Source organism: Chiloscyllium punctatum, chromosome 6 (genome assembly GCF_047496795.1).
Source record: "Chiloscyllium punctatum isolate Juve2018m chromosome 6, sChiPun1.3, whole genome shotgun sequence".
In the NCBI taxonomy this organism is placed as follows: Eukaryota; Metazoa; Chordata; class Chondrichthyes; order Orectolobiformes; family Hemiscylliidae; genus Chiloscyllium; species Chiloscyllium punctatum.
In genome coordinates, this window is record NC_092744.1 from 74,793,756 (window position 1) to 74,818,112 (window position 24,357).

The following is a 24,357-nucleotide window of genomic DNA, read 5'->3' on the forward strand; positions in this document are numbered from 1 at the left end:
TGAACAAGAAATAGATAGGAATATGATTCACTTCTGTGAATAGTGTTTTTGGACTTTTTTATGTTCACCTGAACAGAGAGGTACTCCCTGTTCAGCTTGGTATTTAAAGGTTGGTATGTCTATCAGTTTCAGAATTCCCTCAGTATTATCACCAAAATATTATCCTCAAATCCAAGAAATTGGCTTTGTACCAACAAGTCTGATTCAAGTCTGAGAATGATATCAGGAACATGAGAAAGTAAGAAATGGGGGCTGAAGTAGACCATTTGCCCCCTTGACCCTGCTTCCTCAATCATCTAGAATGTGACTGATCTTATAACTCAGCGCCATTTTTCTATATTATCCCTGAATTCCTTGATGTCTTTAATATCTAGAAACTTATCAATCACTGTCTTGAATAAATTCAACAACTGAGCCTCATGGTCTTCTGGAGTAGAGAATTCTAAAGATTTACTACAATTCTCAAGTGAAGAAGTTCTTCCTCATTTCAGTCCTAAATGACTTACTCATTCTGAGGCTATGTCTCTTGATTCTCGATCCCTCCCCATTCCATTCCTCAGCCAAGGAATCATCCTTCCTGCAATTACCCTGTGAGGTTCTGAAACAATTTATATGCTTCAGTGAGATCACGACTCATTCTTCTAAACTCCAGACAATATATCAAGTTTTCTCAATCTCCTTGTAGAACAATCCCACTAATCCAGGAATCAGTCTGGCAAATCTTTGTTGTTTTCCTTCTATGGTAAGGATATCAAATTTGCACACAATTCTTCAAGTGCAGTCTCATCACAAAGCTCTGTACAACTGCAACAAGACCTCCTTACTCTTGTACTCAAGTCCTTTATTATTGGTACCCGTTGATTGTATTGGTCACCTAATTAATATGTATGTTCCAACTTTCCATCTGCCATCCTAATTGCTTGCTGCACCTGCATGTTAGCTTTCAGTAACCTAGAAACAAAAGGGCCCAAGTCGCTTTGGGCATCAATGCTTAAAAATGTGTTGCTGGAAAATTGCAGCAGGTCAGGCAGCTTCAAAGGAACAGGAGAATCGATGTTTCGGGCATCAGCCCTTCTTCTCCTCGTCCGCTTTGGGCATCAACCCTTTGCAATTTCTCACTGTTTTAAGAAATTCTCTGTATTTCTGTTTTTCCTAACAAAATGAATAATGTTACATTTGTCCACATATTCCAATTTATTGGTGGTTAAGATAATATTCTCGAGTTTATCAGCCTCAAGGTTCTGCTTTTAAATTCAGCCCTTAGCAGCTGCTATTCACTAAAAAGAACCTCTTTTGTTTTTCCAGTCCTGCCTATGTCATTGGTACTTATGTGAACCAAGGCTGACAATTATTAGGACTGATGTTTTCCTGCAAGTACTGAGTTACTACTGAAAACCTACATTATGTTTAAAATAATGTCTTCCAGCTCCCTTTGTTTGCAGATATAGTGTGCCAATATTGACAACTGTAGAATGTCACTTGTTTCATCCATTGCTATAGCAGTGACTTACTAATATACAGTTCACCTTGCACATCTTTTCATAATGTCCTTTTTACTGTATTAGGATATCAGTTATGAAGCCTTGAGACAGATAAATCAGTTCTGCAATTTGTGATGTCCACTTACATTGGGTTTATGCTGTCCCCTTGTCATCCCATTTCTCCCCCCTCAGTTGAAGCAAAACACTGAGACACAGTAGTTTTACCTCCTTCTCTGTTCTGGGTCTTGGAGGGAGAGAGAACAATCACCCCTGTGCACAGAGACATGAATCCACGGTCTTCTCTGGGACAGCAGTTTTTCAATGAACCTATATAGTCATTTTACAGGGAGGGAGCATCCAGATAAGGCAACATGCATATTAATTGAGTGACCAATTAAATCAACAGGTACCAATAATACAAATTAAGTCATCTACTGTTACACAATGAATAACTGGTTTCACATAATAAATACTTTTCACCTTGTTAAACTGACCTCATATACTCAATGCTACCTCATCTTGTTAAATGGCTCTACATTATGACTGCTTTTCCACCTTGTTAACCCATTACCCTTGCCTCCATCACCCCATTGTTAACTGTAAGTTCTTATCTGATCTGAGTCATGCTCAGCTGAAGCCCTTGTTTCAAAAAACTCAGAACGTAACTCTTTCCTGCCTGCACTCAGCTGAATCTGCTTATACCCTATACACATTCTTACCCTTACACTAGGGCCTGTGCTGGTATCTTTACTTGGGTTTGTGCAGGTCACTTTTCTGTAATTGGTTCCCCTTTTGATGGAATCTCTCATTTGTCTTTGTGTCAGTTTCACTGGTTGACTTTGATTTACATTAATTCTTCCCTAATGCACATCATCTCATTATCAGTACTGATGACTGTGTTATACTGTGCTTCTCTTCTACTTCTCTTATTCAGGTCTCAATGCCACATCAATGGTTGGAAGGCAACCTGCCTGTCAGTGCAAAATGTACTGTCTGTGACAAAACATGCGGCAGTGTTCTAAGACTGCAGGATTGGCGCTGCCTGTGGTGCAAGGCGATGGTAAGTCATGGCTGTTCAGAGCATTTTGACTGTTTAGTTAATCAAGACATGGTCCTCACATCATGACAATAAATGTTTTTTTTGTTGACTTGTCAGTCTGCAGGGCATAAACTAGTACCTTAAGCCTGACAAATGGATGTGATTTTAAATCAGGGAAAAATTTCAGCTGCTGACTGTTCAACTTTACAGCAATCAGTTTGCAAGCTTTTTGCATATATGTTTTGCAAAATTAATGATCTTGTGATCCTATAACGTTAGCTGATTGTTAAAATATCAACTATGATTTTTGACCTCATTACTCCGTACCTCTCTTATTCCCCTTTCTCCCTCTCTTACCTGACTACCTGTATCCTTATCTTTCATTTTCCTTATTTCCCTTAGTTCATCGCAACACTCCTGTACCTCGCCCTTCCCACCCTTCTCTTACCAAACTATGCTATTATCTCTTCTCCTCTTCACATCTCTGCCAATTCATTCTCTCTACTCACTGCTGAATCTTCTCACTGTCATCCATCCCTGCCCATGACTTTCTGTTTATTTGCTTCTTATCCACACTTGTTTCCTAATTGTCCTTTTTGCTGCACTAGGATATCAGTTCTGAGGAAGAGTCACCGGGCCCGAAATGTTAACTTTGATTTCTCTCCACTGATGCTGCCTGACCTGCTAACCTTTTTTCAGTAGCTTCTGTTTTTATTTCTGATTTACAGCATCCGCAGTTCTTTCAGTTTTTCTTGTTTCACATTTCCCTCATTGCTTCCCTCAATTCTGCTTCCCCAACTTCAAACTCTCTCCCATTACTGCCTTTCTCTCCCTTCCTAACTTTATCCCATTCCCCATCTCAGTGTCCTGTCTATCCACAATTGTTGTAGACATTTCCAGCAATACCAGTCATCCCATGGAGTTCTTTCCATGGAATGCACTGCAGACCAGTGCTATGAACAGTCTTTATCTGACTGCATATTTTAGTGGGCCAGATCCCTGCACAGAGTCCACTCCTGTAGAGAAGGAACAGTGCCAAGTCACAGCAGGAGACTAGATCATAGTTCAAATAGGCTGAAACTCTTTGTGCCCTTTAAGGAAAACATTGATTTGATTATTATGCGTTGGAGGTCATATTTAGAAGTACAGAAATTACATATGCTGGTTAAGAGGTTTTACCATTTGCCACAATTTAACCAGGCAGTTGTGTTTGAAGCTACAGCAATTGTTAGCTGGATGAAGCCAAGTTCATGTTTTGCTTGTGTAGGCATACCAAGTAACTGAGTTCAATCAATACCATACAAAATTTGGAATTTTATGCAAGGAAATTGTATGCATCCATTAGAAAAGTCACATCATCACTCGTGCAACCAAATATATGAGAGTCTGTCAATCTGTTGTAAACTTGAACAGATAAATCTTAATTCGTATTTTCTCCCTCACTGCTAATCACATCTTCTGCTCTTCTCTTGATCAATTTTAACCTCCAGTTTGGATCACTTCATGCTAATTTGTGTGTCATAATTATTTCCTCCAGGTGCACACAGCCTGTAAAGACATGCTTCCCATTAAATGTCCTCTGGGACAGTGTAAGGTTTCTGTTATTCCTCCGACTGCACTCAACAGCATTGACTCTGATGGTGAGTTCAGTGCCTTTGTTTCACCTGTTCTAAGAGCAATTTGCCTGCATTTATCACAAACTCTTTTGAACCGAGGGGAACAAGGACATTAGAATTAACCCAAGGCTAGGAGTGGGTGAGATATTTGTCCCAAGTCTAGGAATGAGTGGTTTGTATGTGATCTGAGGACCAGAGAGAATGGCACAAACAGACCAAGAGAAGATGTCACAGGGAGATTTTGAGAGTGTGTGTGAAGGACTGTTGACAGTGACAGTGAGAGGGTATCAGTGGATGTCAGCCTGTGATAAAATGTCAGTGACTGTGAATGGGTGGAAGATAATTTGTGAATGAATGAGTGTCAGAAAGTACCCATGCCAGTTTGGGTGCAGCTATGGGTTGATGTCTGGGAGTTTGAACAAATATGAGTAGTTTTGAAGAGACAACAATTGTGAGTGAGTTAATGAAGATATGATGGAGTGGCTGACTGTATATGCGTCCACAACTTTGTTGAAACGTGCTATAATCACCCATGGTAACTTCAGCCTGACAGCAGCCCAGCTATATGCTGTGAATGAGTAAGACACAGGGCTCTGCTATAATACCAGTTGCGTACTCAGTCGTAGTGCTGCCCTCTAATCCGTGGTAAGATCCGAAATGACATATCCAATAAAAGTCACAATGACCCAAACTTATAAATCAGCATTGTTAGAGGTACAGCGCTCAGGTTGACAGGTACTGTCAACTACTGAACTCACTGCTTTTTCTCAATGACTGACTAATTCAGACTGACTAATTAAAATGTTTAATCTCATTCCTGCTGTTCTTCAGGATTTTGGAAAGCAACGTGCCCACCATCATGTACCAGTCCACTTCTTGTGTTTGTGAACTCTAAAAGTGGCGATAACCAGGGGGTGAAGTTCTTGAGGAGATTCAAGCAGTTGCTGAACCCGGCTCAGGTGTTTGACTTGATGAACGGAGGCCCACATCTTGGGTAGGAGGTGCTTCACATTTCCTTCAAGCACACACACTTTGCAGTTCAGAGTTATCAGATTATAGGTTTTATTAAGACAAAATCGAAACTGCTCTTGTGGAGTTGGCAAGTAATTGCAGGTGTAGCAATCGCCTCAGTCACAAAGTTAGGAAAAGACTTGAGAGTTCCCGCTCCAAGTGACTAGCTAGTGGCCACTGCTGGAAAGTTTTCAAGAATAGTTAGCAACAGCATGGGCCTAGCTATGATTCATTCCACATGCTTAAGACCTTGCTGGTCCTTACCATCCAATCCTGTGAATAATGTACGACCACGTTGAGCATCCAGAGGTGCTTGTACAAACCAACTAGAAGGATTTTAAATTGTGGGAGTTCTAGTTGAGTGGGTCACCATAGTTGTCATTGTGAACTGATAGAGTTCTAGTTTTGGAATTTATGCAAGTGTTTGGTTTGAAGTTTGATCATGGGAGTTATTATTTGAGGTCTAATTTTAGGCATTATCGTTTGAGGTCTCATTACAGATTTATAATGTATAATTGCAGAAATTGTATTTTCTACATGAATTATAATTGTTAATGGCACAGAATGTTGTGCTTGAAGAAATAAACAAATGTGAATAGGTAAACTACATGTGTGAGCAGAGATCTGTTTCTTCCAATGATTTTAGGAGTAATTTTGTGACTTCTTCAAAGAGGGCATGGTATTTGACATATATCTGGTTAAATTATGCAGGGCAAGTAGATGACATAAAATTAGGTAAACCCTTGAAAACTGTGATCACAGTATATTTTGCTTCAAGTTGATAGCAGAAATACTTGAGTAGAACATCAAATAATAGTGAGAAATAAAAGACTTCTTAAATTCAAGAATTAGCAACACTACAAGCTTAGATATTTAAACAGAAGATGAGCTGAGGGCTGTTCAGGGTAATGATTGAGCAGGAAATTGAATTTGTATGAAATGGCATCTGGAAAACCGATGGCACAAATCGTTTTGTTTTGACTCTAGTACTCTGAGACTTAGCTATTTTGGGTGGAAAGGCAAACATATAAGTGTGGAAATAATTGTATAACAAAGAAGTGGAATTATAGTAATATTCATATTCTGTTGAGATGTGAAGTCAAACAGCTTTGGGAATGTTATTTAGGGTTTGTTCCATTTGTTGTGTTTGTTTTCAAGCAGCACAGACCAAACAACAGTGTCATTGTACACACTGTCTTTTTGTTTACAGTTTGCGGTTATTCCAAAAGTTTGACACATTTCGAATCCTAGTATGTGGTGGAGATGGCAGCGTTGGATGGGTGCTGTCTGAAATCGATAGTCTCAATCTTCACAAGCAGGTATAGTGTGGAATCTTGTGTAGACAAGACAAATACTTGCTCTTTTTGATTTGAGCCAGAGACACAATAACAACAAATAATGGTTGGTGTTCACAATTCTCCAGCAAAGTAATCCAGAGAAAAGTTACAAATCAGTCCAAGTCAAGTTTGATATTTGGGCCCATCAGTCTATTCCTTGCAGAGCCAGTCTGCTCATTCTTTCATTGTTTTAATTAGTCCAGCTCCATTTTATTTTTGATTACTCTGAACACCAGATCCATCATTTCACTTCCCGTCTTTGAGAATGCTATCGTATGGGAGATTGAGATTATGGGTTTGGTACAGAGCCCAGCAGGTGAGGGTGGGGTGTTCTAGGAAATTGGTGATTCTTGATTTTTAGTAACTGCCAAACTTTCTCAGTGCCAGATGGGAGTTTTACCTTTGGGTACAGGAAATGATCTGGCACGTGTGCTTGGATGGGGATCAGCCTGTGATGATGACACTCAGCTTCCTCAGATCCTGGAGAAACTGGAAAGAGCAAGTACAAAAATGCTGGACAGGTGAGAACATTGTTAACAAATTTGCTCGTTTTCTTATATTAGTTAAGTCAGTGCGAGGAGAAGCCTGTTTCACTGCATTCAGTTCATTTAACTTTAATGCACAATTTAGTGCAATACCATGTTTTTCCTTTGACACTTAGATATACAAAGTTTTCACTATCTTTGTTTCTGAGAGGGGCAAAGTAGTCAGGGTTCCTGCTCCTGATCACAGTTCTGCTGGAAAGTGTGTATAGGATGCTGAGTGAGGACGGAATTGAGCATAACTGTGATGTTTTCTCACTGTCAAGTAACCTGCTGACTCTCTATAGGCTCACACATTTGTTGATGCTTGCGGAAGTTTTATCCGAGGATAGGTAAATGCTGACAAGGAGGTGAGACGATAAGATATTCAGCACCAAGCTTATAGACATGTGTGATAGAAGCAGTGATGTTCAGTAACTGAGAAAAGATGCAAGAAAGTTTACTGCACAGTAACAAGCATCGTAACACACTGTGGATGTGGCTAAGACAACAGCAAGCATTGTGGATCCTTGGGACACACCGTCCAGCACCTTGAGTTCATAATCTTGGACCAATCGGCTCAGGGAATAGGGCAGAACACAATGGTGCAGCAGTCTGGAAGCAGCAAAGGGCCAAGTAATGGCCATTTCTCTTGCATAGGTGAGAGGCTATTTACTGAGTGCTTCGCAGATTAATTTCCATTGTTGGAAAAGGTTGACGGTTGCCTTCCTATAAGCTTGGTAAGGCTGCATTGTAGTAGGGATAGAATAATGCTGTGTTGTAAAGGATGGGTGAGTAATCGTGCATAGTGGGAATCAAAGCAGTATGGTACTGGGTGAATGATAGTGCATGATATGGGGGATGGTAATGATGCATGATGTGGATGGAAAAGGAATAGTGCATGGTGCAGGGAGAAGAAGAATAGTGCATGATATAAGGAATTAGTGTAACAATACATAATTGGGAGAAACATAATGGCCTGGAATCATGTGCAGTGGCTGAGAAAATGGAAAACCCACAGCTAGTAGTTTAATCATAATGTTGATTTTTATAGATGGGGTATAATGGTTTATGAAACAAAAGTGCCACGACATTCCTCATCTTCACTGGGGATAGAGGATTTCAGTGATGATTTGGAGGTAAGGAGTCTGCACAATATGGGTACAACGATCGGTGCATCAAAAATAGTTGTCAAGTAATACAAGCTTACAGCATGGCCGTGACGTTCAGTAGTAATGTAATCAACTCTCATTGTTGATCAATCATTTAATGAAATGCTAGGGGTGAGGATGCAAATGTATTTCTGTATTCCGTTTTTGATACAAGCAAATTCTTCACTACTCCTCAGCCCCAACCTTTGTCTTTGTTCGACTGTAGAGCTTATGTTCCATTTTTCTCATAGATAATAATGCTTTGAAGAATATTTTATATGTCATTAGATGAAGGGAGTTCTCTGAAAATCTGTGAAGGTTAAGGGAAGATTTGATCGATGATTAAAGTTATAAAAGATACATATCAGTATTATCACGTGAAGAGCTGGGTGGCTTACTGTTATTCCTAACTTCTATTCTTTGTTCCAGAGTAGCTTTTTTAGTTTGTGCACAGTTATATGGGCTGGGCTGTGAGAGTGGCTAATGTAACTTGTGTTCAATTTGCCAGGTACAGCAGATTTCATTCTATGAGGATTCAGTTGCTGCACACCTCTCAAAAATCCTGACATCAGATCAGCATTCAGTGGTAATATCATCAGCCAAGTGAGTATTGTACCACAAAATGTATCTGGACTAAGTCAAATCGTCACAAGTCTGAGTGGTTTCAGCTGTTCCTTCCTGCTTTTCTCCATATTCCATGCATTTGTAGCTCCTTTCCCTCCAATCTGCCACTTAAAAAATAAACCAAGTGTGCAATTTGTGTGTTTTTTTTTCCACAGTTAGAGCAGCAGGCATTCTGTGTACTGAATTAACAACTGCAGAAATCTGTAGATGGACAGTGAGCAGTTATTTTGTTATCAGGACCAACCATATTTTTTTGATCGATGCAAAGTCAGATGAAATGCAATAAAAGCAAAACAAAAAGCTCAGATTCGTCAATGACAATACAAAATTTGATTTTGAATAAGTCTGATGAATGTTTTAACTTGGAGCAGTCAGAAGTGTGGCATCTGGTTGTCTCATGCAACCCTCCATTGCTCGAATTCAGTGATGGCCACATGGTTAGTATTGATCACTCACACATCAAGAGACAGAAAAGGCAGCTAGGTCAAAGTAAATTTTTCATGATGAAAACCAGCAGAGCTATTGAGAGGATGGCTACATTTGGCACAAGCCAGTCTGAATAATATCAGGTGCTGATATTTGCATTGTTCACCTGCTTTCCCGTTGCAGAGTCCTTTGTGAAACAGTGAAAGATTTTGTTGCCCGGGTCGGGAAGGCTTATGAAAGAACAGCAGAGAACTGGGAAGAATCAGAGACTATGGCGAGAAAGGTATGCAGGGCAAGCTTTACCATCAACCACGTTTTCCCATCAGTTTTCTCTGCTAGTGACACTGACTCAAAGTTCCACAGGCACTGGCATCCGTACTGTTAGATCACCTAAGTAACTGAGATCAGACAATAAGTGTCTGTGTGCTAATTACCTGGGCGGCTTATTCTTTTTCTAGACTTAGTGGTCTGCATTTGGCCGTATTCAGTGTCACTTGATACCTGTATTCGCTTTAAAATTTTGTTTTCAAATGTAATCAGTTTGTCCACTGGATAGTATTTCAAGTGCAATATGACTTTGTTTCAAGTCAGCTGCGCAGCTCCACACATGCAGCAAAGCAAGAGTATTGTTTACTGCTCCGACTGATTTTTCCACTAATCAAAACTCCCCAAAGCCGTCTACCATCTACAAGCACAAATGAGGAGTGTGATGGAATACTCTCCACTTGATGATGCAACTTCAACCCAGCAGTCAAGAACCTTGACACTATCCAGACAAAAGTGACCCACTTGCTTGACATCACATCCACAGACATTCAATCTCTCCTCCACCAAGCTCAGTACCAGTACTGTGTACTATCTACAAGATACTGCAGAAATTCATCAAGACACCATCCAAGCTCACAATTGCTTCCATCTGGAAGGATAAGGGCAGCAGATACATTGGAACTCTGCCACCTCCAAGATCCTCTCCAAGCCACTCGCCATCCTAACATTGCCGTTACTTCAGTGTGAGTGGTTCAAAATCCTGGATCTCCCTCACAAATGACATTGGTCTTTCTACAATACTTAGACTGCAACAGTTCAAGAAGACAACTCACCATCACCTTCTCAACAGCAGCTAGGCACAGGCAATAAATGCTGGTCCAGCCAGCCCACACTCATGAACTAATTCTAAAATCAATATCTCTTTATATTTGACTGGTTTCTAACTTCCTGTTTGACCCCTGCACACACGCGCATGCACACACATACACGCACACACATACCCCATTTGCTTTCACTCATGTAGCTCATTTTCAACCTGTTTCTTTGGCTAGCCTAAAGTTCGACCTTGCAGTCTTACCATGAGACACAATATAGAAACCCTTGCTGAAATCTAAATGTATCACATCCATTGTATTTCCACTACCAACGAGTTCTGTCATTTTGCAAAGAACCCCTATAAATTTGCTAACTAAGATGGCTTATTATTTTGTACAGATTTTCTCTTAGTGTACCATACCTCAATAATTCACTCTCCCCTCTTATAGGATTCCTTCTGTATCCACAAGAGATCTCTCTTATAGTCAGTGCCCCTTGATCATTTAATTTACTTTTTATCCTTGAGGTCGTTTAGTGGTTCCAGTGTTCCCTTTTTACACTGTCTATTATTCTAGAAATTCTGACTCAGTCTTAGTATTTGGTTATTCTTCCCTCATTTTCCATTTTAGCTATTGTCGAATAACATCCATTCCTTGCAATCATACTTATTTGTGTAAACCATTGCATGCTCACATTATATTATGAGCAATCTTTTCTTGAACTTTCCATATTTTTGCTCTATTATTTCCTCCTTTCTTTAGTAACATGCATTTGTTTTGTGTTCTGTAGAATATACCTAAACAGGAGCTATTTTGCCATTCTAATGATGCTAGCCAGTTTATCTTTGCAATTTATCTTCTGAAATTTGAAATCCCTATAGTATGTATTGCTATTTCTATTATAAGCTTAAATTTAAATGGCAACATATTGTAATCTCACACTGTGGTTTGCTTTACAATCTTATTGTATTTCCTGTCTGTGATCTGCTCTAGCATCTCATATTTAAGATCAGATCTGATAGCATCCTGGTCACAGGTTCATTTACCAATTGTTCCTTGCATTATTAGGTCAAGGTCCATGGCCTCACTCCTGTTTGCACCTTCAAATACTTTTCAGTCTATCCCTGGCAATTGATACAGTATGTAACCCCGTGAGTTCAAGAATTTACTTAGTGAATCTCTAATATAATTTGTGTGGATACATTCTACATTCTCCCTGTGTCTGCGTGGGTTTTCTCTGGATGCTCTAGTTCCCTCCCACTGTCCAAAGGTGTGCAGGTCAGGTGGACTGGCCATGATAAATTGCCCATAGTGTCCAGAGATGGGCAGGCTAGGAAAGTTAGCCATAGAAAGTGCAGAATTGGAGGAATAGGCTGTGGGGAGGAGGGTCTGGCAGAGATACTCTGTGGAAGTTGGTTTGAACTAGATGGGCCAAACGGCCTTCTTCCACACTGTAAGGATTCTATAATATATGACTGATCCTCTGTTTTCCTAGCTGGATAGTGTCCAACAGGTCTCCTTATCTGACAAAGGATGTTCTTGGTACAGAGAGTGCAACAACTGATTCCTGGATGACGACTGACAAATGAGGCGAGGTTGGGAGCTCAGAAGAATGAGGAGTAATTTCATAGAAACCTATAAAAGTTGAACAGTCTGGACAGAGTAAGTGTAGGAAGGATGCCCCCGCAGGTCCAGAACCAAGGGTCACAATCCAGAAGTTTAGGGTAAACCATTTAGGACTTAGATAATGAGAAATCTCTTCAGCCAGACAGTGGGAAACCAGAAGGCAGTCAAGGCCAAGACATTGATTGATTTCAAGAAGGAGTTGGATGTGGCACTTGGGGCTAAAGGGACAAGAGGATATGGGAGTAAAGCAGGAACTAGCTATTCACTTAGGTGATCAGCCATCTGCTCAAAGGGCCAAATGGTCTATTCCTGCTTTCAATGTTTCTCTGTCAACCGATATCCACAGATTGTACCTGTCCTTTCAGGTTTCCCATCATGCAATTTCCACCTTTTGCACAGCTTGTCGAGGCAGGTTTATACATGTTCCAAAGATGTTCTTTTCTATTATATCCCTTCCACTTTTTCTTTTCTACCAAAATCATCTTTGTTCCTGTATATGTAGCAAATCAGTACCATTGTTGAACAAGATTTCTGTAATGCCATTGATAATACAGCTTTTCCACCAAGAATCAACAAAGTATCTCCTTATCCAAATTCCTTATGCACCTCATTGTACCATTACCCTTGATAATTATTGACTAACACTTGCTTTATTCCTTAAGATATTATAACTTTACTATCTCTGCACTCTTTATTGCCACAATATTTTCATTAACCATTCTGATATATTCTTCATTTTATCATAGTGTTCTGTCCTCAAAGAAAAACTGGACTCATTGCTTAAAACGCTCAGTGATGAATCCCAGGCGGCATCATCCTTACCAAACCCACCGCCAACAATTGCTGAAGAGCAAGAAGATTGTGAGACAACCAATATCACGTGTGACCTGGCTGAGGACAGGCCGGCCTGCTCCCCCAGGCCACAGATATTCCGCCCAAGAGAGCAACTCATGTTGCGAGCAAATAGCTTGAAGAAGGCAATACGACAGATTATAGAACATGCAGAGAAAGGTAAGAGATCACGAGCAGCTCACTGCACTGTTAGTGGCTTTATTATGTTGATATAGGCAAGCATCAGGCACCTAACCAGTCTGTACAAAACTTCCTGACCCCTAATTATATGAATTAAAGGTTAACAGTAACCAAGATAAAAGATGGTTCAATGCAATGTCCACATCTCTTTTCACTGCTAAAACATTTTAGGTGTCTGGGTTTTACCAGTTTGAATTTTTCACAGAAATAACTCAACATTTTAAACATATAAGGGCAAATTAAAAATGCATCAATGTGTATTTGACCAGTAACAGACATGGTTAACAAGTAATCAGCACATTAAGTAATTGTGGAAAAAAAGTCATAAACAGCTTTAGTCGTGTTGAATAGCTTACGATTGATAATCTTTGTTCTCACTGTTCTGTCTAGCTGTGGATGAGCAAAATGCACAGACACAGGATCAGGAAGGTTACACCTTTGGTCTCTGTTCAGAGGAAGAAAAGAGAGAATCCCAAACTGAAGACAAGATCTCACTGCATTCCTCGTATAGTGCCAATATTAAAGGAAGGGTCTACCGGAAAGGTACTGAACCTTGAAGTTCTCTGATACAGAACTGTACATGCATAAGACCATTTGTGATACAGTTATTATAGATTTTCATCTTTGAAAAAAGCTCTTACATGGACTAAGACACACAAGTTTGCAGAGATAGAATTCTAGATTTTCATGGAAAACATGGAGCACTTCCAAGAGATTTGGTGAAAAAGCACAACTGGGGAAACAGGAGGAAAGGAAGAGAATGTAACATTAGGGAAAAAAGAGGAGTATGGAAAGAAACCAAGAGATGAAACATCATGAGATTAGTGAGAGGAAACTTAGAACCTAATAGTAGTGTCTTAGAAGTAGGATATTGGTCAACATTAAATGAGAACTGTATGCAACAATGCCGTTAAAGCGATGTGGGGATTGGAAATATGGCAGGAACATCACCAAGCAAATTCTGAGTCAGAATTGGCATTTAATGAGTCTTAGGATAGGAATGGCACTGTCCAATTCCTGAAGGTAGGAATAGCACTGACATGGTCTGAGGATGAGAATGTACTGAACAAGGCCTAAGAACAGAAGTGGTGCAGAGCAAGGTCTGAGAGTGAGAATGACACTGAATAAAGTCTGAGGGTAATACTTAAATTTATAAATGTCTGAAGGTTGAAATGGCATTGACTTAAAATCTGCAGGTAAAAATTGAACTTTTTGGGAGCAGAACTGAATGGGGTCTGCAAGCGGAAATGTCATTGATTTTTGTTTGATGTATCTGCCTTTCACCTGAAGAATGTTGGACCATTCAGGGAGAGAATAGGAAAATACATAGTGGCAAAGAAACAATTTGTCAATTCAGCAAATGACTAACTCAGAAAGTGGAAGTACAACTTCTAGTATTTGGCTTTGGTTCTTCATGGCTTTTGGTCTACCCTAGTTTAGACAATGTTTTTAGAAGACCTGACAAAAAGATAAAATACATAATTTGCCAACAAGTTGAAACTGGGAGCATTTACATTTAAGGCTTATGTGGCAATTATTTGTGCTGAACAGTCAGGCTTTCTTATTTGGATCATTTCATGGTTCCAGTCATTGTGATTCACCTGAATTTTTACATTTCTGCAGTGCACTTCTGTTCACGTGAAGGATTGTTAGGTTGTGTGGATAAGTCTTACAGTGTGGTTACAAGGAACTCAGTTTATAGTAACCAACAGAATGTAACTGGAGACTGTTGTCCTGTTGTTATTGCAGTGCCAAAGTCTCCCTGTGAGAGGAGGATCAGTAAAGGAAGCTTATCGATCGGCAGCTCATCTTCACTTCCTACTCCAACAGCAAATCGAGACAACTTGCCAATGCTTAACTCCAAGATTCTTTACCCAAGTAAGTGATGCTAAGAAAGCTAATAGAATGTTATCATTTATTGTGAGGAGGACTTGAATACAAGACTAGGGATTCTGCTTCAGTTCTTTAGGGCTCTGGTGAGACCACATGTGGAGTACCATGCATAGTGGACCATGGACACTTTATTTAAGCAGAGATGTAGATGTGCTGGAGGCAATTCAAGGAGGTTTACGAGTCTAATTACTAGAAAGAGCAGTTTGTCTTATGAGGAAAGGTTGGACAGCTAGGCTTACATGTGCACAGGAACTTCGAAGATTAAGAGGTGACTTGATTGATACATATAAAATCCTGAAGGATCTTGACAGGGACAATGTGGAGAGGATGTTTCCTTTGGAGGGAAAACCTAGAACTTAGGGTCACTGGTCAAAAATAAGGGGTGCCTATTTGAAAGAAATAAGCCGCAATGTTTTTCTGAGAGTGTCATGTGTCTGTGCAACTCTTTCTGGAAAGGCCATGAAAATAGTTTCTTTGAATATCTTTAGTGCAGAGATGGATAGATTCTTGGTAAAGAAGGGGGTGGAAGTTTATCAGCAGTGGGCTCGAATACAGACTTATGGTAACAATCAGATCAACCAGGATCTTACTGAATGGCGGAGCAGGCTCAAGGGGCTGAATAACCTACTCCTGCTCCTTGTTCATATGCACTTAAACAATATCAGCAGTGACACAGCCCCTACTGTTCACTGTACTTCTCACTTCAAATACAACTGGAGCAAGACTTACCCTGAGCTACAGAGGGCAAATTAGAAATGAATGAAATCGAACAATTCACATGGAATTGACCAAAACAACAGTAGCAAAAACAACTCTGTCGACCCTGCAAAATTCTCCTCATCAACATCTAGGTGCTTGTTGCAACACTAGAATAGCTGTCTCAGCGATTAGTCAAACAGCAGCCTGGTATAATCATGCCCTTGGAATCAATGTCCCAGATGCCACCATCATTAATATTCCTGGTTACATCCTACGGTTCCGCCTGGATACATCCACCAGAGATGGTGGCACAATAGTATGCAGTCAAGAGGAGTTGCCCTGGGAATCCTTAATATTACTACTTAATCCCATGAAATTTTATGTTACCAAGTTAGACATAGGCAAGGAAATATCCTGCTGAATATTACATTCTGCTCCTGATCAGCAAGTACTAGTTCATGTTTAATGTCACTTGGAGGAATCACTGAGGGTGGCAAGGGTGCAGTTTTTACTCTGGGTGACACACTTCAATATCTATCAGTACGAGTGGCTCAGCAACACTGCTGCTGACAGAGTTGGCTGAGTCTTAAAGTAGCAGTTGCTAACTACCTTAAGACTCAACCAGCTCTGGCAGTAGTGGTGGTACAGTTGAGCTACTTGTGCCAACAGATATTGAAATCCATGACCCAGAGTAAATTCTGTGCCCGTGCCACCCTTAGTGATTCCTCCATGTGACACTAAACATGAATCAGTACTGGTTCATCAGCTGATTAGGGATGGAATGTGATAATCAGCTGGATATGTGGCATGTGGTGAGGGAACTAACAAGGGAAAAAATGTACTTGACATCATGCTCACTAGTCGAGTTGCATCTGCCATGACAGTACTGGTATGAGCAACCACCACACAGTACCTGTAGAAACAGAGTTCTGTTTTCCTGTTGACATTATCTTCCATTGTATGATGGCCCTGCCGCTGTGCTAAATGGAACAGCTTTCAGACACATTGAAGAACTCAAAGCTGTTCATCCAGCAGCAGCAGAATCTAAAACCTCATTGTCCAGCATATCCCCCACTCTTGGAAAACCCCTAGTTCAATGACCAGTAGAGAGCAGCCCCAGGCACACCTCAAAATTAGGTGTCAATCTGGTGATGCCACAATACAGGAATACTCAAATGCTGAACAATAGAAGCAGCAAGTGACAGAGCTAAAGTTTCCCACAACAAACAGATGGGACCTAAGGTCAGCAGTACTGCCACATCTAGTTATGTAAGAACAATTAAACAACCAACAGGAGGTGGAGGCTTCACAGATATTCACATATTCAATTATGGGGAAGCCCAGCACATCGGAACAAAAAATAAAACTGAAGTATTTGCATCCATCTTCAGCCAGGCTTGTCGAATGAAATGATCCATCTCAGGCTCCACCTAATGTCCCCATTATCAGAGATGCTGTTCTTCAACCAACTCCATACACTCCATGTGACATCAAGAAGTAGCTGAAGGCACTCAATGCTGTGGACCTAGACAAAGTGTCCCAGAAGAATCACACATCTAACCACGTCGAGAGGTCATAATTTTAACTGACAGGTGTCAGATTTAAAACAGATAAGGATGAATTTCTTCTCTCAAAAGGTGTTGAATCTGTGGAATTCACTACCCAGGGATGTGGTATACACTGGGACACTGAATAAATTTGGGGAGGATTTTTTGGACATTTTTAGTTTGTAACGGGTTATAGGGTTATGGGAATTAGGCAGAAAACTGAAGTTCGGCCTGATGACATACAATCCTGACTTGGTACTATATAACCATTCCTTCATTGTCACTGAGTCAAAAATCCTGGAACTCTCCCTAACAGCACTGTGTATCTACCTACAACTCAGGGTTGCTGCAGTTCAAGATACAGCTCATCACCATCTTCTCAAGGTGACTAGCCTATCCTAGCCAGAGATTTGAGAACACCAAATTCACAGAATAAAAAAGACAACATTCCAGCTGATAACAATCTGGTAACCTTTACTGCGAACTATAGTGGTCTGGTTGTATTTTTGGTGTAGGAAAAGCAAACACATGTTCAGTTGTCATTCACAGTCTAGACTTATGCTGTAACTGACTATCCTTTAAAGTTATTGACTGCCCCTTTATCATTACTGACTGTACTTATGATTTGTGGCTGCATCTTCTGGGCTCCTGACTCCCAACTTCTAGGCCAATGACTGAACTTTACAATCACTAATTTTACCTTACAGTTATTGATTGCACTTTATGGTTTATGGTGGCAACTGTTGAACAGCGAAACAGGTTATTGACTGTTTCAGAGTTGTAGAACGAGTAGTGAGATAGCCAGGAATGAGATTATCACTTCAGTAATGAGCCAGAATTCCTGCAAGGCCTGTCCCAAGTATAATGCAAAAGTAGGAAACACTGATGTTTTGAAAGTTGTAACATTTACTTATTGAGAAGCTTGAACATATTTTTTGGATACCTTCCTTCTCATGTGGTAGTCTGCAAACTGTTTCTATTTTAACTCTTGCCTTTCACAGTTCAACACCTGACATCATCATCTGAGACACTGTGTGTCAGAAAATGTGGGGAAAAGGGGCTGAGGATCTGAACACTGTTTTCATACTGGACTCAGCAATGTTAACTTGGGAACTTTCCTTTTATTCAGGTGGGGGTGTAGTTGATTCTGTTTTGCGCTGGCTAGCGCTTACAATATTGATTTCACCACTTACTCCCTGTCCTCTGCACCTCCCATCAGGTTTAAGAGCTGGATTGGCTGCTTCCTTGGCTGGCGGATCTGTCATCAGCAAAATGTTATTTGTCCATGCTGATACTGTGAACCCGGAACCTGATATTCTGTATGTACCATGAGCAATCACTGTTTTTGTTTACCTCTTAATGTATCCTTCTGCTGTGCATTTATTCAAGGTGTTTCAATCTGGTTCTAAATCATTCCTTTGGTTTATTTTAGATCTTATTTGTTGTGATTTCTGTTAATGCTGATCAAAGTAAATAATAAGTGCGAAGAAAATGTGATCTTTATAGTGTACGAGAACAGGCTGTTCCAGGATAAGTAAAGCTCTAATTAGCTTAAGATTTAGGTTGTCTTGACATTGTCCCATCTGATATTTCAGGATCATATATAGTACATGTTCATTACAGATTAAAGTTACTTGTCGTCAGCAAAAGCAAAATACTGTAGATACTTGACATTAGAGAAAAGTGAAGTGCTAGGAATGCTGAAATCTGGCAGCTTCCGTGGAGAAAGAAACAGATTCCGTGTTTCAGGTCAAGGACCTCGCTTCAGAACCCTCCATCTATACCTGTCCATTCAGACACCTGCAGATCAGTACTAGTTAGATTCAGACTAAAGCTCACTCACATGTCCCTCTCAGTTGTTCTTGCTTCCAGTTGTTGAAAGTTTGAGGTGAAAATGATAGTCAAGCAAGATGGGTACTCGAGGGCTATTATTGCTACTGGATCTGTACTTCGGATGAGTTAAAACTTTCAAGAAGGCAAGGTAAATTTGCTGGAACAAAATTCCTTTCTAATTCCCAGTTCATTAAATTAGAAAGGCCAGAGATGTGGCCATCACACTTTTTAGGTCGTACTCCATCTGAGCTGCATGAAGCAGGCAGCAGACATAGGCTGAGTATCTACCATCAGGGCAGTGAGGGAGCTGGACTAGGCAATCTCACCAGAGTGGTTCCCACTGGTCTTGGTGGCAAGAGTGTTGAATGGCAACTGTCAGTAAGCAACTAGCTCCCCCTTTAGGTCAGTTGTTGGAATGCAAGTAAAAAAAAATTCTGAAAAACGTTTTAAAGCAACAAAAACATTGGCAAGTGTTGAAATAGATTTTCTTTTTAAAATCCATTTGTTAAACATGTATCAAAGCCTTTTCAGATGTCACTACTGCTTAAGTAACAAACCCCAGGTATCTTGACTTGTATAACCCATCAAAATATGTTAAACTGAGATATTGATCCATGTAAGATTGTTTTTATTATTATGTTTCATTTTAAGCTCATTCCTAAACTACGTTCCAATGCATCCCTCCCAATATCACTCCTCATTTCTCAGAGTATCAGTTCTATTTCTTGAAACCTTATAAAAGAGCATTATCCATCAAGAGATCTGGAGTACAAAGATTGTTTACTGTGATTGCATTTGTAACCCAGCTTAACTGGAGTCTGTAAAAGCAGCCCTCAGTCTCTGGTAATAGAATAATGTAACATGAAACAGACTCTTCGGCCTAACTAGTCCACTTGCCCGCACTTGGCCCATATCCCTCCAAACCTTTCCTAATCACATGCTTATCCAAATACCTCTTAGATGTTGTAACTGTACCTGCATCCACCACTTCCTCTGGCAATTCATTCCACACACAAACCACTTTCTGTGTAAAAATGTTGCCTCTCATTTCCTTTTTAAATCTTTTGCCTCTCAGCTTAAAAAAATGCCCCCTAGTTTTGAACTTCCCCACATAGTGTAAAGACTCTTGCTATTCACCTTATCCATGCCCCTCATGATTGTATAAACCTCCTATGCTCCAGTGTACAACAAGTCCCAACCTACTTTTTTGACTCAAACCGTCCATTCCCAGAAACATCATAGTAAATCTTTTCTGAACCCTCTCCAGTTTAATAATATCCTTGCTATAGCAGGCGACCAGAACTGCACAAAGTACACCAGAAGAGGCCTCACCAATGTCCTATAGAAGCTCATCATAGAACGTCTCAACACCTGTACTCCGAAGGTCTGAGCAATGAAGGCAAGCTTGTTAAACACCTTCTTAAACACCCTGTCCACCTGTAATGTAAGTTTCAAAGAATTATGTACCCAACCCCCTTGGCCTCTGTTCTGTAACACTACCCAGTTTCCTCATTGGAAATCCTTCTCTACACTGGATGTATTTTTGGAGACCACAACTCAGCTGGTCAGAGGACGACTATTTGAAGTAGATTCCTGATCAGGTGCCTTCCTGTCTTGAAGAGTCTTCTGGTTGTAGTGCAAATCTCTGGTTGTAGGCAATTTGCAGTTCAAAGTTATCGTATTGTGCATCCAACTCTCTAATAGCATCTTCTAGTTGGAAATGTCACTTTGTTGTGCACTTTGCTGGTAAATAGTGCCATTATCTGGTGATGATTTGATGAATATACCTTTCCAAGGTAAAATTAATTGAAATGGTGGTTCTTTTCTCTGTTTGAATCTGCGATGCAAGAGGCTAAGTTTAATTTATTTTGTTCTTCAGAAATGGGTATACGGAAAAATGTGTAATGAACAATTACTTTGGTATTGGACTGGATGCAAAAATTTCTCTTGATTTCAACAACAAACGGGATGAACATCCAGAAAAATGCAGGTGAGAAAACCAGTAATCAATAGAGTGCTGTCCTGAAAGAAATGGCCATTTTGTCACTACTCCAAAAGCTGCTGGTTTAACCCTTTCCCACCAAAGTTCACCTTTCAAAATGCACAAAGAGAGGGTCATTGACATCAGAAAAGAAGCCCAAAGTCTGAATTTGGCAGACACATTCGAGCTAAGTGTGCTTCAAATTCCTACATTGCTCATCAGATTAAATCCAAGAATTTCCAGTTCCACTTAGAGTCATAGAGATGTACAGCATGGAATAGACCCTTCCATCCAACCCGTCCATCCCAACCAGATATCCCAACCAAATCTAGTCCCACCTTGTCCATATCCCTCCAAACCCTTCCTATTCATATACCCATCCAGATGCCTTTTAAATGTTGTAATTGTACCAGCCTCCACCACTTCCTCTGGCAGCTCCTTCCATACATGTACCACCCTCTGCATGAAAAAGTTGCCCCTTAGATCTCTTTTATATCTTTCTGCTCTCACCCTAAAAATATGGCCTCTCGATTTGGACTCCCCCACCCCGGAGAAAAGACTTGGTCTATTTATCCTATCCATGCCCCTCATGATTTTGTAAACCTTTATAAGGTCACTCCTCAGCCTCCGACGCTCCAGGGAAAACAGCCCCAGACTATTCAACATCTCCCTACAGCTCAAATCCTTCAACCCTGGCAACCTCCTTGTAAATTTTTTCTGAATCCTTTCAAGTTTCACAACATCTTTCCGATACGAAGGAGACCAGAATTGCAGGCAGTATTCCAAAAGTGGCAGCAACAATGTCCTGTACAGCCACAACATGACCTTCCAACTCCTGTACTCAATACTCTGACCAATAAAAGAAAGCATACCAAACGCCTTCTTCACTATCCTATCTAACTGCAACTCCACTTTCAAGGAGCTATGAACCTGCACTCCAAGGTCTCTTTGTTCAGCAACACTCCCTAGGACTTTGCCAATAAGTGTATAAGTCCCGCTAAGATTTGCTTTCCCAAAATGCAGCACCTTGCGTTTATCGAAATTAAACTCCATCTGTCACTCCTCAGTCCATTTGCCCAGCTGATACAGTCCCGTTGTAATCTGAGATAACCTTCTTCGGTGTACACTATACCTCCAATGTTGGTGTCATCTGCAAATTTACTAACTGTACCTCTTATGCTTACATCCAAATCATTATATATATGACAAAAAGTAGTGGACCTAGCAATGATCCCTGTGGCACTCCACTAGTCACAGGCCTCCCTTCTGAAAAGCAGTCCTCCACCACCACCCTCTGTCTTCTACCTTTGAGCCAGTTCTGTATCCAAATGGCTAGTTCTCCCTGTATTCCATGAGATCTAACCTTGCTAATCAGTATCCAATGGGGAACCTTGTCGAACACCTTACTTATGCTGCATCTCTAAATCTTCCTTTATCAATTTTTTTTTTTCTGTCCAACTCCACCCAGACTCTGTAACAGATTATCCTTTCATTATGCTTCACAATTCCTCTCCTACTTCAAGCCTCCATCTATCCACCAAACCCCAACAAATTTCCATATTCTTGATACTATAGCTAATTATTCTGCCCAAGACTTCACCAGTTTCTGTCCTAACAGATCAGCTCTATATTCAGTATTTACTGCAGCATTACTTGCACCCGGCATTGACTGGCAGTCTGCATGGGGAACAGATGTTGACAGACAGGTTATTTCAGATGCAGTGTTGATGAGCAGTATGCCACAGATTCAGGTCAACTGTCAGTATACCTGGGATGTAGTGTTGACTGTCAATATGTCTGGGATGTGCTTTGACTGTCAGTATGCCCAGGTTTCAGTGTTAACTGTCAGTATGCCTGGGATTTGGGGTTGACTGTTAGAATGCCTGGGATTTGGGGTTGACTGTCAATATGTTGGGTTTCAGCAGTAACCAGTCGGTCATTATTGATGGGTGGCATAGCTGCATACTAGATAGCTCATACCCAGCAATATAACTTGTTTTATTGACCACTGGTTCAATATGAACTGGCTATACAAGTGAGAAGTGATGGAATTTGGTTTTGATGCTTGGTGTCTCCTTGAACTGTATTTAACTTTTTATAGTATTTCCTCAGGAGTCGTACAAAAAACATGATGTGGTATGGGGTTCTCGGAACTAAGGAGTTGCTGCATAGAACCTACAAAAACCTCGAGCAGAAAGTACTATTGGAGGTGGGCATTTCATTTACTTTCACCAACTCTTGAACATCTGACCTTGGTGACCTTCTTGAATAATGTATTTCAAATTAATCTTCATATAAGGGATGTTAGAGCTGGTGGACTAAACATTGTGCTGAGGACTTCTGCCTAGTGGACAGCATGAGTCAGATATCATCCAGCTCCCACTCTGCATTTTCCCATTTTGGATCTCTAAATGAGTTTTGCCCAGCCACAACACTCAGTTCTAATTCAGAGATTTGATGTTTGAGTTGGGGTTTAGAGTACGCAATCTGGGCTGTTTTTGGTGCAGTCCTGAGGGCTGCTATCTTTCAGATGAGACATTAAATGCAGGTCCTTTCTGACAGCTTAAATGGATCTAAAAGATTTCTTGACATTATTTGAAGAAGTTCTCTTGTGGCCTGGGCACTATTTCTTCCTTGGTCAGAATGATCTAAAACTCATTCACAAATCAGTTTATCAAATTGCTAATTGAGATTTTGCTGTCTGGAGTTTGCACATTCTCTCCGTGTCTGCGTGGGTTTCCTCCGGGTGCTCCGGTTTACTCCCACAGCTCAAAGATGTGCAGGTTAGGTGAATTGGCCATGCTAAATTGTCCATTGTGATCAGGGATGTGTAGATTAGGTGCATTAGTCAGGAGAAATGTGGGGTAATAGGATAGGGGAATGAGTCTGGGTGGGATACTCTTCGAAGGGTCTGTGTGGACTTGTTGGGCTAAAGGGCCTGTTTCAACACTGTCAGGTATCTGTGCCATCTGATATACCATTAGAGAGCAAAACTCGCTATCCATTGTTCTATCATGTACTTCTAATTAGTTAGAGCATGAGTTAGACACAACGAGAGGGTCCATCTATACTTGTCAGATCTCACCTGTGTATGTATGATACACATATGAATTTCACTGCCTATAGTGATTGTCCTTTACTTGTTACCTTGCTGAGGAAGAGTCTTTGTGGCGGGATTGAGGGACGCTTTATCCTACGGTCTCACATTTGCGCTAACTGAACGTGGATTACACAAAGATTTTTAAATCTAGGATTCCAGCACAGTACTGTGATGTAGAGTGATATACCAGCAATCCAGGGCTAGATTTGAATTCAAGTTCCAGTGGTGACAGTCTGATATGTAGCCTGCTGTATTACAAAGTGCCATTGTGTGAAAAGGCACTTTCTAACTTTGTGTTACCTAGTCTGACTGTCTCACCCCATTTGGATTAATGCATTCAACTTTTGGTGCTGAACCT

At 40.5% G+C, this 24,357-nt stretch overlaps 1 protein-coding gene across 5 annotated transcripts in view; it reads left to right on the top strand.

Annotated features, from left to right (window-relative positions):
* The window catches only part of LOC140479079 (diacylglycerol kinase delta-like), a 149,982-nt gene that overhangs the window by 91,284 nt on the left and 34,341 nt on the right, over nucleotides 1–24,357 (top strand). For all 5 annotated transcript variants that reach the window (XM_072572931.1, XM_072572929.1, XM_072572930.1 and 2 more), the window contains 14 exons: nucleotides 2,416–2,541; nucleotides 4,058–4,160; nucleotides 4,968–5,130; nucleotides 6,358–6,466; nucleotides 6,866–7,005; nucleotides 8,060–8,144; nucleotides 8,665–8,759; nucleotides 9,390–9,489; nucleotides 12,661–12,925; nucleotides 13,337–13,489; nucleotides 14,696–14,824; nucleotides 18,305–18,404; nucleotides 20,798–20,908; nucleotides 23,012–23,108. In XM_072572931.1, coding sequence (XP_072429032.1) covers nucleotides 2,416–2,541; nucleotides 4,058–4,160; nucleotides 4,968–5,130; nucleotides 6,358–6,466; nucleotides 6,866–7,005; nucleotides 8,060–8,144; nucleotides 8,665–8,759; nucleotides 9,390–9,489; nucleotides 12,661–12,925; nucleotides 13,337–13,489; nucleotides 14,696–14,824; nucleotides 18,305–18,404; nucleotides 20,798–20,908; nucleotides 23,012–23,108 — 1,776 coding nt within the window. The remainder of the gene's footprint in view (nucleotides 1–2,415; nucleotides 2,542–4,057; nucleotides 4,161–4,967; nucleotides 5,131–6,357; nucleotides 6,467–6,865; nucleotides 7,006–8,059; nucleotides 8,145–8,664; nucleotides 8,760–9,389; nucleotides 9,490–12,660; nucleotides 12,926–13,336; nucleotides 13,490–14,695; nucleotides 14,825–18,304; nucleotides 18,405–20,797; nucleotides 20,909–23,011; nucleotides 23,109–24,357) is intronic.